General features: G+C 36.9%; 1 protein-coding gene across 2 annotated transcripts in view; it reads left to right on the plus strand.

The window, feature by feature from the left end:
• The window catches only part of Itga4 (integrin subunit alpha 4), a 79,377-nt gene that overhangs the window by 31,942 nt on the left and 32,846 nt on the right, over positions 1–14,589 (plus strand). Inside the window, exons 11-15 of one of the 2 annotated variants that reach the window (XM_005324694.4) lie at positions 2,461–2,555; positions 3,758–3,848; positions 4,405–4,450; positions 4,830–4,984; positions 10,037–10,191. In XM_005324694.4, coding sequence (XP_005324751.3) covers positions 2,461–2,555; positions 3,758–3,848; positions 4,405–4,450; positions 4,830–4,984; positions 10,037–10,191 — 542 coding nt within the window. Of the gene's footprint in view, positions 1–1,257; positions 1,280–2,460; positions 2,556–3,757; positions 3,849–4,404; positions 4,451–4,829; positions 4,985–10,036; positions 10,192–14,589 lie in introns of those variants that run through there. The other variant, XR_013424184.1, reaches the window with a different exon arrangement.

The raw sequence follows: 14,589 nt of genomic DNA on the forward strand, positions 1-14,589 counted from the left end.
GCCCCTGAAATCAATTTTGGCAAATTATCACACCTTTCATTAAGCACTGCTTTGACACCGAGCAGAAACAGGTGCTAAGAGGGGAAACTCTGGGGCTCACTTCTGTTGTATATGACCATATTGTGGTGATGGAGAGCAGGACTCTGGAGCCTGACTGAAAATTTTGATCCCTACTGCACCACCTCCTGGCTCTGAACTTGAGCAAGTTACACTTGGTGCCTCAGTGTCTTTATATATAAAGTGTGGATTAAAAAGTACTTATCTGATATGGTTATTCTGTGAGTTAAATTAGTAAGTATGTATAAATCCCCAGCACCATGTCTGCATTGCAGACACTATGTAAATAGAGATGATTATGTTCATACTATTAATTGCTATGGTTTATACCAACAAAATGTTCAGATGCAAAGCAAAACCAGTTATCAAACATCTCAATGTTCTGTATACTGTGTCCTAAATAGAGTTGCAAAGGCATAGAAAAACATTTTGTTATTTATTAAAATGTTTTATCATTCCCTTAATGAAAGCTAAAACTTTAGTGCATTTTATATCATATCTATGTATAATCCTAGGAAATTAGAATTTGAATCTGTATTAGCCAGAGATTTCATATCCCCAAATGTCCTCTGCACAGAAAGAAAATTGATCTGGGCCTTTTGTATACCTCAGCTGAAAAGGTTTGTCTGTAATCTTAATTTAGATCACTAGTGCTAATAACTGATTCTGAAAGGCTTTTGGTATCACCACTTCATAAAGCAGGCTTGTTATTTTTCCTTGTGTGGTTATCATAAATCAAGATATAGAATTTTATTTATGGTCTTAGGCCACATGCTGGAATATAAACCCAACCCTGACTAATGAAACTGTTGTGGCCAGAGGAACTTCTCCCCAGCCCTTCCCTTCACCTCCTTCCTTTTTTCCTCCTCTTTCTCTTCCTTTTCCACCCACTGTGTTCCTCTGTGCATTTAGTCTATGCTAATGTGACTCCAGCTCTTGCAAACCAATCGCCATTCGTCATGTGTACCATGATGAATGCCCCCACCACCTTGTGTGCAGAGGCTTTTCCTTCTGTCCAAACTGCATTTCCCCTTTCTTAGCCTAGCTGTGACCTATCAATACTTAAATCTCATCTCTGGCATCATCTTCTATGAGGAGCCTTTCCTAATGTCCACCACTTTCTTCATGTATGCTGTGTTATTGCTGTATTTTTACTTCTGTTCTCACCAGTAGACTGAGTTCCTTTTTTTTTTTTTGCAGTTTTGCCCTGTACTGGAATACAGTAGGTGCTCAATAGTTGTCCAATTAATGAATAAGTTAATTGGTATATTTGTATATCAAAGTTTATATCAAAATAGTGTATCAAAATAGTTCACACTCATCAAAAGAGAATGGTTTTAGCATGTCTAATAAAAATAAGGATCAGTGTCTACCATTTCTTTTTAGATGAAAATAGAAAAGCTTTTGCATTTAAAAAATGTACAGTATTTAACATAGTTACATATCAAATATGTTTCTATTCCCATTGAAATTGTACAAAATTACCATTCTAGGTGTTAGAAATGTTTTTGATTTGATGGACAGTAAGAAATATCACAAGAACAAACTTTCTCTACTTTAGGTGTCGATGAAAGCAGTTAAAAACTGCATATAAGTAAATATTTGAATAAGTTCAAGCAGACATCATACTTGAGAAAGTAATGAAATGCTCTTGAAACTGTAGATTAGCATTTTCCCCATTTCTGCTATATATTTTTAGCATGTAAATAATTGTGTCAATTGTTTGTTATTCTTGGGTCTTTTATCAGTTGACCGAATTTTTGTTCTTGGTGTCATAATCTGATGTGACTCTCAAACTCATAAAGGAGTTGCTGTCATTACTATATAGCACAAATCCATTTACTGAAGTCCTGAATATATACTTTAATCCCTTTCATTGGAATTCTAATTAATTTAAAAGTAATGTTACAAATAAAACATAGAAGCTTGAAATCAAGATTCTAGTGACTGCAGTATTTATAGGTTATAACAACTTATTCCATAGATGCTAGTCTAAGCATTTGAAATAAGTCACATACTTTTATAGTGTTACTTTCATGTTGATCCCATTCTTTAGGTGGGGAGCCAAGACATGGAAGCTGAGAAATGAGCAGAGCTTAGTACAGAAGTGTAGCTAGGGTTGGACTCTGGGGTCTGACGATGGGGCAGACATCCTTAGCTTCTTTGTGAAGAGTGTCTCTCAGACCTGTCTCCTCTGCTTTCTTCTATGTAAAGACTATTCTGTGTAACCTTGTACATTATGATGATAATAGTTCTTTTTTTTTTTTTTTTTTTTTTTTAGAAGAGTGTTAGTTCTAAGAGAGAGCTTTCTTATGTCATGAATTGGGGATCATGAAGGTTAGTTTTCAAAGATAATTCTTTCTTTCAAGAATTTATTTTCCCACTGCTTCCATCCTTGAATAGATGTTGCTATTGGGGCTCCCCAAGAAGATGACTTGCGAGGTGCTATTTACATTTACAATGGCCGAGTAGATGGGATCTCAGCAAGCTTCTCACAGGTAAGATACTATTCTGTGTTCAAAAGAAGCGTCGTGACAAAGGTGCCCCGAAAATTTCCAGTGTTTTCATAGACTTATTTTTTTTTTACTTTCTTTCAAATGCATTTTATTTCATTTTATTTCACCATTTTCTTACAGTAATGATAAAAGGTCTTATCGCAAGGGATTAATAACCCTTTAAAGCCATTTTTCCCATAAATAAGAGTTCTAGTTCACTTCCATCCTAGCTTGTCTTTAGTCTACTAAAGATTTATTTCTGCATTTCATCAAGTTTGTGTTCTTCAGGAAATACCACACAATTCTGAAATATGCCCATTTGGGTTTGATTAACTGTCTTTTCCTTGTGACTAACGCCTCATATTTCGTGAAAATTGTGCATGGGGATCAAACGTGCATATGATACTGTGTTTCTTTCAGTGTAGAGTAGTAAGATGATAGCATTTTAATAAATGTTCGTGGTTGAACTCTGATCTTACTTTTATATCTTGAAAAATCAGGGCACTTCAGTGTATAGAAAAGACTACAATCACAGGCAAAGAAGCAAAGTTTCTCCAAAGACATTTTTATGGAAACATTAGCTAATACTGTTATGTTTGCTTTGGCAAAAATGGGCATGTACATCTGTATTTTTAACCTGAATGACATGTTCTTGCCTAGGAGCAGATCCTGATTTTTCTTAGTAGGAAGAACAGCCTGATATTTACAAATACTATCTGAATGTCAATTAGATATGGAATAGGAGGCAGATAACTCACTTGGTCTGTTCTTTTCAAATGCTAGGGAGCAATCTGGCTTCATAAGTAGCCTTTCATCTTATGGCTGAGTAGTAGGCTCCACTATGTGATTATAGATATTTTATTTTCCAAATACATTGTTTAGATATTTGTGTTGGTTAAAGAAGTAAATACAGAACCTGAAAAAAAGATTGAGGAAAAGGAGTAAAAATAGTTTTGGAAAAATCTGTGCCATATAATTTTCCTTTTGTTCACCAAGAACTTTGATTTTAAAGTCACAATATAGATGTTAACTGCCTATTTCAAGGTAGAAAATTTTGCCTCTTTTACAAGCATTTAACTAGAATGCATTTGTTAGTCAATGTGCCAGGAATCATCTGGCAAGACTTATGATTTAGCTAAACCATTGCTTCTCTGGAATAGTAGGTATTCAAAAACTATCTCCTACGCAACTTGCCTATTTTTCAGAGAATTGAAGGACTTCAAATCAGTAAATCATTAAGTATGTTTGGACAGTCTATATCAGGACAAATTGATGCAGATAATAACGGATACATGGGTGAGTATAAAATCATCATATTTTATAAACTGGAGTAAACTTCATTGTGGATACTGCTTTGTTGTGGAGAACTATTGTGGGAGATGTCAATTTACTGATCATTTTTTCTTATGTTTTTAAAACTTTCTTAAATTCAAGGTTGGGTCAGAAATAATCAAGTAATTTCTCAGCTTTATACTGTTAGTTCCTTAATATTACATGCCTGTTCTTGAAAAAATTAAGTACCCGTGACAATCAATCAAACATACAATAATGAAAAGAAATTTCTGGATGAATATTTGTAGCCTAAAAAAAATCACATTTTTAGCATGACTATCTTTATAAGTTTACATTATAAAGTTATATTAGCAAGGAATGAAAGCTGTTTTAAGTGAATAGATTCAGACAAATGTACAATGAATCTCAAGGTGCTAGCATGTCTTTTCCAATTAATTTTCTGTAAATAGTGTTTTGATAAAGTCCAAAGGTGATGTGCAGTTAAGTATTTATGGCTGAAAAGTAATTCTCTTTGAGTAATGACGATCATTAATCTGGGTGGCTGTTTGTTATCCTCCAGATGTGGCAGTTGGTGCTTTTCGGTCTGATTCTGCTGTGTTGCTAAGGTAAGGTGGATACATTTCATTGCTTAATGACAATTGGGCTTAATTGTAAATGATGGGAGACAGTTTTTTAAAACAGCAGTGATAGTGGCCTCACAATGCTCTTTTTGGTATCCTGAAATTTAATTATTGAACTTCAGTGTATGTTTCCCACCTTGCATAGATATAATTAAACAAATCATTGAAGTCAGTGTTTTTAGACATTTAAATGAAAATTTCTCTTGATCTGTGCCCAGACATTGAGTTAAGTGCATACACACATACTGGTAACAGAGCAGATTAATGATATTTCTTAGTCAATGAAAACTGACAATAAGTGCAATTATCTTCCTAAGGAAAAATAATTCTGCAATTAAAATTGCTTATTTTATTTCCTCCTTAGGACAAGACCTGTTGTGATTGTCGAAGCATCTTTAAGCCACCCTGAGTCAGTAAACAGAACGAGATTTGACTGTGTTGAAAATGGATTGCCCTCTGTGTGCATGGATCTAACACTTTGTTTCTCATATAAGGGCAAAGAAGTTTCAGGTTACATTGGTAAGTGTAGCCTGCACAAATAATGCCTGACAATATTCAGTTCACTGATTAATATTGCAGTCATCTTTTGAGCCCTCACTCTTTGTCACTGTTCTTCTTTAGAGTAGAAAAGAGCAGCAATTGTTGTGCACCTATCCTGCATGATTCTCAAGTTGTTCTAACCAAGGAGTAGGGCACATCAAAAAGCTGTAGTTGTTTAGAAGTTGTGGCACAGATCAGAGCAAGAGTGTTGCTAACTGTACTAGTTAAAAGTAAAACCCCTGAGCTTAATCTGTGAACTCTCTCTAAGATAGAGGGAGAATCATTATAGCTCCTCTGGTTTACTGAGCTCCTTATGTTTTGGTACCAGAGATCAAACTCCCTCTCATGGGTACTAGGCAAGTGCTATTGCTCTCGCCCTACTGAACTCTTTAAAACCTGGAGCTAGCTTAAGCTGGAAAGCCCAAGAGGGAGAAGTTTCCTTTTTTAATTTGTCCTGTTTGAAAAATTGAAGAAGCTTATCTGGAGTCTAGATTCTGATTGTAATTGATAAATTGATAAATCTATAGATACAGAGATCTTAATGATTTACTGATGCCATCAGCTTTTGAGAATCATGTACGTTTCCATATATATATTTCCATAGTGAAAGTTGCCTCTTTCTATGTATATATGTATATATATATATATATATATATATATATATATATATATATATAGAGAGAGAGAGAGAGAGAGAGAGAGAGAGAGAGAGAGAGAGAGGCCACTTTTAGTTGTCAGCTCTGAGGAAAGTAGCGCTGATATTCTTCCAGAGCCAGGTTGTCTGTAAATGCCAAAGCAAGCACTGATGGATATCCTCCGTCATCTGTTCTTCACAATCATGCTGGAAGGATTTCCTACAAATTATTTAGAATAGCAGCATGAATTTATTAGAAGGGACAGCAAAAGGGAAAAAGGAATTACTCTCTTTTTTTTCTTTTTTTATTGGTTGTTCAAAACATTACAAAGCTCTTGACATATCATATTTCATACATTAGATTCAAGTGGGTTATGAACCCCCATTTTTACCCCAAATACAGATTGCAGAATCACATCGGTTACACATCCACATTTTTACATAATGCCCTATTAGTAACTGTTGTATTCTGCTACCTTTCCTATCCTCTACTATCCTCCCTCCCCTCCCCTCCCATCTTCTCTCTCTACCCCATTTACTGTAATTCATTTCTCTCCTTGTTTATTTTCCCATTCCTCTCACAACCTCTTATATGTAATTTTGTATAACAATGAGGGTCTTCCTCCATTTCCATGCAATTTCCCTTTTCTCTCCCTTTCCCTCCCACCTCATGTCTCTGTTTAATGTTAATCTTTTCTTCCTGCTCTTCCTCCCTGCTCTGTTCTTAGTTGCTCTCATTATATCAAAGAAGACATTTGGTATTTGTTTTTTAGGGATTAGCTAGCTTCACTAAGCATAATCTGCTCTAGTGCCATCCATTTCCCTGCAAATTCCATGATTTTGTCATTTTTAGTGCTGCGTAATACTCCATGGTGTATAAATGCCACATTTTTTTTTATTCATTCATCTATTGAAGGAAATCTGGGTTGGTTCCACAGTCTAGCAATTGTGAATTGTGCTGCTATGAACATCGATGTGGCAGTATCCCTGTAGTATGCTCTTTTAAGGTCTTCAGGAATAGTCCAAGAAGGGCAATAGCTGGGTCAAATGGTGGTTCAATTCCCAGCTTTCCCAGGAATCTCCATACTGCTTTCCAAATTGGCCGCACCAGTTTGCAGTCCCACCAGCAATGTACAAGAGTATCATTTTCCCCACATCCTCGCCAGCACTTGTTGTTGTTTGACTTCATAGTGGCTGCCATTCTTACTGGAGTGAGATGGTATCTTAGGGTGGTTTTGATTTGCATTTCTCTGACTGCTAGAGATGGTGAGCATTTTTTCATGTACTTGTTGATTGATTGTATGTCCTCTGAGAAGTGTCTGTTCAGGTCCTTGGCCCATTTGTTGATTGGGTTATTTGTTGTCTTATTGTCTAATTTTTTGAGTTCTTTGTACACTCTGGATATTAGGGCTCTATTTGAAGTGTTAGGAGTAAAAATTTCTTCCCATGATGTAGGCTCCCTATTTACCTCTCTTATTGTTTCTCTTGCTGAGAAAAAACTTTTTAGTTTAAGTAAGCCCCATTTGTTGATTCTTGTTATTAACTCTTGTGCTGTGGGTGTCCTATTAAGGAATTTGGAGCCCGACCCCACAATATGTAGATCGGAGCCAACTTTTTCTTCTATCAGACTCAGGGTCTCTGATTTGATATCTAGCTCCTTGATCCACTTTGAGTTAACTTTTGTGCATGGCGAGAGGAGGGGATTCAGTTTCATTTTGTTGCATATGGATTTCCAGTTTCCCCAACACCATTTGTTGAAGATGCTATCGGAGATCCAATATGGCGGCGGGCGCAGAGAGATCAAGTCTCTGACCTCTTCAGCTGCGCGGGCATAGGGAGTCTAAATAAACGGTCTAAATGCTGTTTGCTCAGGACCACTAGGCAATGCTGAGCTGACATGGATCTGGGGCGAACAGTTTGAGCCTCTCAGAACACACACCGAGCCCATATCGGCTGCATTCAAGCTCTGGTTCGCCTGCTTCTCGTGACTCTGCACTAATGATCCGCTGAAATAACTGGTCAGCTCTTCTGAAGGAATTACTCTCAAAGGAGAAAGGTTCCTCTCAGAGGGAAAAGGGTTGGTGGTTTCTCCTGTCCCACTGTTTTATTGGGACTCCCAATGTGAAGTTTCCACAGTCTTGCCCAGAGGCACCTTTTGACTTTTGACTGACAGCAGGATTGCAGTAGACTTACTACTAGTCCCCACTGTGCAGGGCCTACTTCAGGGAGGGGAGATTTTACTGTTACAATGACATGCTAAAGATGCAAGACTGGGTCACCTGCTCCATGCTGAAGAATTCTAATTGAAACTTGTTCTTACAGATTCTATGGTTGTGGGGGCTTTGCTCCTAATTATCTCCCTGAGAACTGGAATCTGGTCTCTGTGTAGGTCCCCAAAGTCCCCCCTGCAGAGTACCTTGTGTTCTTATCAGCAGGGAGGAGCCTTTCAGCTTGCATTTCTATGTAGAAAGCAGGTGGTTTGCTTAGGAATGTCGCCTATCTTAGTGACTTCAGTCAGGCTGGGCAGAGTGGCTTCAGGCAAGTTGCCTTCAAAAGAAAGCATGTGGGGGTCAGTACCATAGGCCCAGTTAACAGAGCCATCCTGCCAACCTCCTGTGCTGATTGCTCACGTCTGTCTGCCACCTATCAATATGATTCATCCAAAATTGTGGTTAATCCATATATATACACACACGCGCGCACACACACACACACACACATATATATATGACTTTGTAAGTATCATATTTTTGTCAGCAGATGAATGTCCCTTATTATGTTTTATTTAAGGTAGTATTAGAATAACAGCTAGTGGAAACAACCCATGGTGGGAGGTAAGCATTACTGGGTTCGTTCGTCATTTGGATATTAACAATTCACAGAAGTTCTGGTCTCCAAGAGACTTATGGTGATTGTACTTATGGCCCTGCAGACCACTCTCATACAAATATCAGCAAGGGCTGCAAACATTTAGTGAGCCAAACTATGGATATTTAATAGAGATCTCCATCTGAATAGCTTATAATAAGATGTACAGAATAAGCCTGGTATCTCTACTTCATCAGACTCATTTTATATAGTGGTCTGGATGATCCTGGCCAAGCTTCACTATCAACGAGGTGTGCAAAACCTTCATCTGGTTATTGATTGAAGAACTGGCACCTTCAGAGCATGGCCCCAATGAACTACACATTAGCATAGACAAATGGATAGATTATCTGAAAGAAGCATGTGGAATGGATAGGGTTGTTTCCCTTATACAAAATCAGTGTTCCTATGCCACCAATTCCAGTGTACTAGGTAGTTTGAAAAAACAGTTGAAAACAAGTACACGAAACTCATAAATAATTACAGCGCTGTTGCAGAAGCCTGCTTTATAATTCTCATAAATGACTCCTTGGGGCAGATAACTCACATTGTAATCATCTTTAATAAAACCAGGACATTTTGCCTCTTACAGGAGTAGGTTTTAATTTCCCCTTTTTCTTTTTTGTCTGAACTCTGGTAGATGAATTTGTAGATGGCTATTTCAATTGCAGCTCTCTTGTTCTTTGAGTTATTGAACCTCAGTTATTGTAATTTTGAAGTCAATTGACTTGTACTTTATTATTTCTTAAGTAAAAAGATGGTTGAAAGATTTATTTGAAATGTGTAAGAGTACTATAGAGTTAATGCTTATATTTCCTTGAAATAAGTAGGTGCAATCTTTCTAGAAGAATAAATTACTCCTAGTAAGTTACTTCTAGAAGAGTAAATAATTCCAGGAAATATATGTTTTATAAATGCCACTTGTGAGTTATTGTTCCTGTGTAATGAGTGACACCTCAGCAGACTACTAGATTTAGCTGAGTTTGTGAAGAATTCACTTATAAATTCAGGATATGTGGACAGAAGGTAATCCAGAAGTTTTACTCACTTTTACTATTAGTAACAATTTTGGTATTGTACTTTTGAAACTTTTATAAGTAGGAGGAATAAGAAAATAACTAAAGAAGCTGATATTGTTAATAATAGAAACCTAGAAAGAAGTTTACAAAATGTTTTTAAGGAATTAATTTTTGAAATTTATATTTTTAGCTGTTCCTTCTTTCATGTTTCATTTAGTTTTTAAAAAGCTATCTTGGGGCTGGGGATGTGGCTCAAGTGGTAACGCACTCGCTTGGCTTATGCGGGGAACTGGGTTGGATCCTTAGCACCATATAAAATAAAATAAAGATGTTGGGTCCACCGAAAACTGAAAAATAAATATTAAAAAAATTCTCTCTCTCTCTTAAAAAAAGCTATCTAATGAAGTGAATTTAAAGTATTCCAGTATTTTATACAACTTTTTCCTCAAAAATGATAAATGTATTTAGATAGTTCCTTAAATTGATTGCAGTTCTTGACATGTTTTTCAGTTTTGTTTTATAACATGAGTTTGGATGTGAACAGAAAGGCAGAGACTCCATCCAGATTTTACTTCTCTGCTAATGGAACTTCTGACGTGATCACAGGAAGCATTCAAGTATCGAGCAAAAGAGCTAATTGCAGGACACATCAAGCATTTATGCGGGTAATTATTTTTTATTGATGAAAATGTAAACTTCAGAACTGTCCATAGAGATTTATTGCATTTGGTATCTTCTTATAAAATATAGTTAAAAGTTAATGCTCTCTCCTTCTGAGCTGTGGCTTATTGTTCCAGTTGAAGTATTAGTCCCAACCTGAACGGTTCAAAGTTCACTTTTTGCAGCATCTTTATGTCACATTTCTTACAGCGCATTATTATCAAAATATATGCCTTTTTCCTTCCACAATTGCTGTTTTCCCATCTCTGTTTATTCACTTGTTCAGAAAGGTACAGAGGGAGTAGTTCTGCAGAGCCCCAGATCTATTTGGTGGCAGGTTTTTTAGGGGTGGGGGAGGTGGGGAAGTGGTTTGTTTTTCTTATGACTCCAGCAAAGCAGAATCCAACATGACTGCTTTTGGATGATGCCCCTGTTTCCACGCCAGCTTTGTCAGTGGTGTCAGTGGGAACTTGCACAGTTGTGGCACGGTAGGGATCATCTGTGGGCCAGGATGACAGCTCTCATGATGGTTTGGGGTATGTCCTGCCAAAGCAGAGCCGATTTCATGTTTCTTTTATTAAAACACTCATTCCCAAACTGATCATCACACTCCTCACATTGGTCTAATTTTAGCATATGAAGCAGTGCCCAGTCTTTTTTTCATTAGGGAATGGTGTACTTCATCAGAAATCTATTGTCCCCCCAAAGCCAAACTATTCCCCAGAGCTCTTTCTGGGATTTCAAATAGTAGCCTCAGCTTAGAACTTAATTTTCCCTTGGATACTTAGTCCAAGCAAATGCAAACAAGCATCAAGACTCCAATACACTGTGCAGTACTAACAGCAATAATCCCCGTGCTGTTTCCTCATTTCCCTTAACGGTTTTTATTGTTTTACTAGAAAAGAGCTATTAGATGGTTCAGAGCCAGAAGTACAGAATGATATTAATGTAACCATCATTTATATGGTAGGAGAGGTTTCCCCCCCCCCTTTGGCATCCTTCATAGATGTGATTTTACTTAACATTAGTCAATTTTAGAGACAATTGCTGAGACTATTTTAAAGATGATTAAAGGTCCAACATTAAATGTTCACAAAAATACACATGGTGCTAAGTTGTAAAAATGGCAGCCAGTTGACTCTGGTTTACTCAGCCCTCGATTTCTTGGCATCATTCATGTGAATAAGGAATAATCCATGTTGTACACATTTTTCATAATAAATTTATAATAGAAATTATAATTTACTTCAAGTTTTTCCATTTTGTGGCACATATAGTATTATGATGGGTTCAAAGGAGACAGGCTCAGTCATTGGGGGCTATGTCGTGATTATTAGACAGTGGTACTTAGTGCTGGTACTTATACTAAGCAAGGACTTAAAAAAAAAAAGTGTTTCTTCTAGTATCGTTTTATCTTCCCACCTTACTTTGCCTTTGGTTGAAATACTTTTAAAACTTCTGTATAGAAAGACAAAAAGTCTACGTCAACCCTTTCATCTGTAGCCAGCCCAAGGAGGATGTAGGAACCAGACACAGTTGCCCCCGTCTTGAGTTCTATAAGGAGCTCTAGCTGCTATCAGGAAGGTGTGCAACTGTCAAGAGTGATCCTTTCCCATCTCCACCAGCATGGCAGCCAGAGGCACTAGGAAGCACTCCTGTGCTTCTGTACATGAAAGCACAGGATGGCTACCTGTATTCTTCTATGTTCTTAATAGTAATAGAAAAAGAAGTTGGATGGTGGTCAGTTTATTGGGCTGGTTCCTGTGTTCCATAAAACATGCCCAGTATCAGATGTCAATATGCATATGCATTTTAACTCAACACCTGTTACAGTGAAATGAGGTAGCACTTGCTAATCATATACTCAGGGCTCCAACCTCCAACTCTCAGAGGATTCCCCTATTTGCTGGTTGGGCATGCTTTTCTTATGATTGCCCCTACTGTGTATACCAATTAAGCTCAACTTTTATCTTCACCCAATTCTATAGATACATACTAAAAACCTACATTGTGTCACAGCCTGAGACATTTACGTATTGCCAATGAACGAAACATAAAAAGATTATTACCTCCAAGGGGTTTAGTCAAGTGAGATGGGACAATAACATGATAAAAAAGGAAATGGAAGTGAAGACAACGAAACAGAGGAAGAGGCGTGATGGCATTTTCAGAGCTGCTGCTTGGCAGAATAAGATGAGGCCTGAGAACTTATCATTGGGTTTAGCAATGTAGAGGCTTTGGGTGATTATGATACAAGCATTTCAGAAGGGTAGCAGGGGGAAAGAAGGAAAGGAATGAGAAAAAAGTACAAGTTATTCTTTCAAGAAGTTTTGCTCCAAAGGTGACCAAGGAAACGGGTGACATCTTGACCTTTCCAAAATTGGAAAAAAGCAAGTAGAGTGAAAAACTGTTTTTTCCCCCTTTAATAGATAAAAAAAATAAGATGTTTGTGCCAACAAGCATGCCCCAATAGAATGAAAATAATTGGAACAAGATTTTTGAGAATGTGAGAGGGTGAGGTTAATTGCACAAAATGAGAGACCAGCTATCTACATAGACACATGTGTATTTCTATTTATGTGCCAGCAGATGCTGGGCAGATGTGGAGCTAAGGGCTGGAGGTTCTCATACTATCATTGAAGTGAGAATTAAAGTCATCATCTTGTGTAGGGGTGGGGGAAGTGGTGTTTGGAGTGTGGGAAGAAGAAATACTCTTGGAGAATGGTATAGTTGTCCAATGGTGCTGAGCTCATGGTCACAGTGGCTAGTCAGTATGGCCAGGGTTTCTTTCCCATTGCACAGGAGGTAGATAAAGAGTTTGCATTAGCCAGGGCTGTGGCTTTGCCATGAGAGGGAAGCAAGTGAGAGACAAATGAGTTGAGGGAGTGTGTAAGAGAATGGTCATATCTGGGGTCATGACATTTCATCAGGGTAAAAAGGGAAGGAAGACATCAAGATGCTGAGAAAATAGGAAAATAATTAATTTGGAGAGTCACTCACTGCCTCCCTCCCCCAACTCCCAAGGGATCAGCTAATTGTTGGAATTGAGGGAAGGAGTTGGAAAGATAAATAATACAATACATAAAAAACCTTGGAGACTTGAAAGTGAGAAAAAGATTGATTTAAAAAAAATGTTTTGTTCATAATTCTTTGATCATTTCATGCAAATGGAAGTCTTTCAACTCACATATATTTTTTAAAACCCATTGTATTATTTGATGATGAAGAATTTGGCTGTAGATCTCATTATAAAACTTGAGCTTTTGTTAAATATTTCTTTTAATCACATATTCTCTAGTTTCATGTTAGAATTTCTTGGAAAACAAGTGACAGTTTAAACAATCTAGTAAGTATCTACATCACTAACATGTACATCTTCTGACATGTTATTTTTCAAGGCCTATGTGTTCATTTATCTAGTTGGCAGGCACATTTATTTTCCCATCTACTTTTAATTAAAACAGTATCAAATAGGATTATTTTACATGGTCAAAATTTGTTCTTCATAATGTAGAAGAGAAAGAAGAAATTGTTTTTTTATTGAAAAAGTTTTGCTTAAAAAATACTCCATTGTGGAAGTTTTACATAGTCATAAAGGTAAATGAAGTTATGCTATTTGCCAGTAAATGGATGGAGCTATAGAACATCATGGTAGGTAAGTTAAGTAAGACTGAAAGTTGAAGGCCATCTATGTGTTTTCTCACATGGAAGGCAGAAAGAGTTAACGTAAAAAAGGAATTTCCATGAAAATGGAAGGAAGACCTAAAGAGTAGAAGAGTAGTAGAGATTGGGGTGAGGAGAAGGAGGGCAATGGAATTGACCAAATTACATTATATGCATGTCTGAATATACCACAATGTATCCCACTACTTTCTATAATTATGCTGCACAAAAAATTTAAAATTCATCATGGTTTAGTTGCTTACAATTATATTGAGCTTTGAATTTTTTAAAAATTTTATTTGTTCTTTTTAGTTACACATGAAAGTAGTCTATTTTTAAATGTATTTATATAAACATGGAGTACATCTTATTCTAATTAGGATCTCAGTCTTGAGACTGAGACTTGTGGATGTACACAATGTTGAGATTCACTATGGTGTATTCATATATGTACATAGGAAAGTAATGTCAGATTCATCCCACTGCCTTTTCTATTCCCATCTCCCCTCCTTTCCCTTCATTCCCCTTTGTCTAACCCAGTGAACTTCTATTCTTCCCTTACCATCCCTCTTGTTGTGTGTTAGCATCTAACTATCTGAACATTCAGCCTTTGTTTTTTGAAGATTGGTTTATTTCACTTTGCATTATAATCTCCAGCTCCATCCATTTATCAGCAAATGCCATAAAAAATTTCATTCTTCTTTATGGGTGAGTAATATTTCACTGTATATATAAACCGC

This window comes from Ictidomys tridecemlineatus, chromosome 7 (genome assembly GCF_052094955.1).
Source record: "Ictidomys tridecemlineatus isolate mIctTri1 chromosome 7, mIctTri1.hap1, whole genome shotgun sequence".
NCBI lineage: Eukaryota > Metazoa > Chordata > Mammalia > Rodentia > Sciuridae > Ictidomys > Ictidomys tridecemlineatus.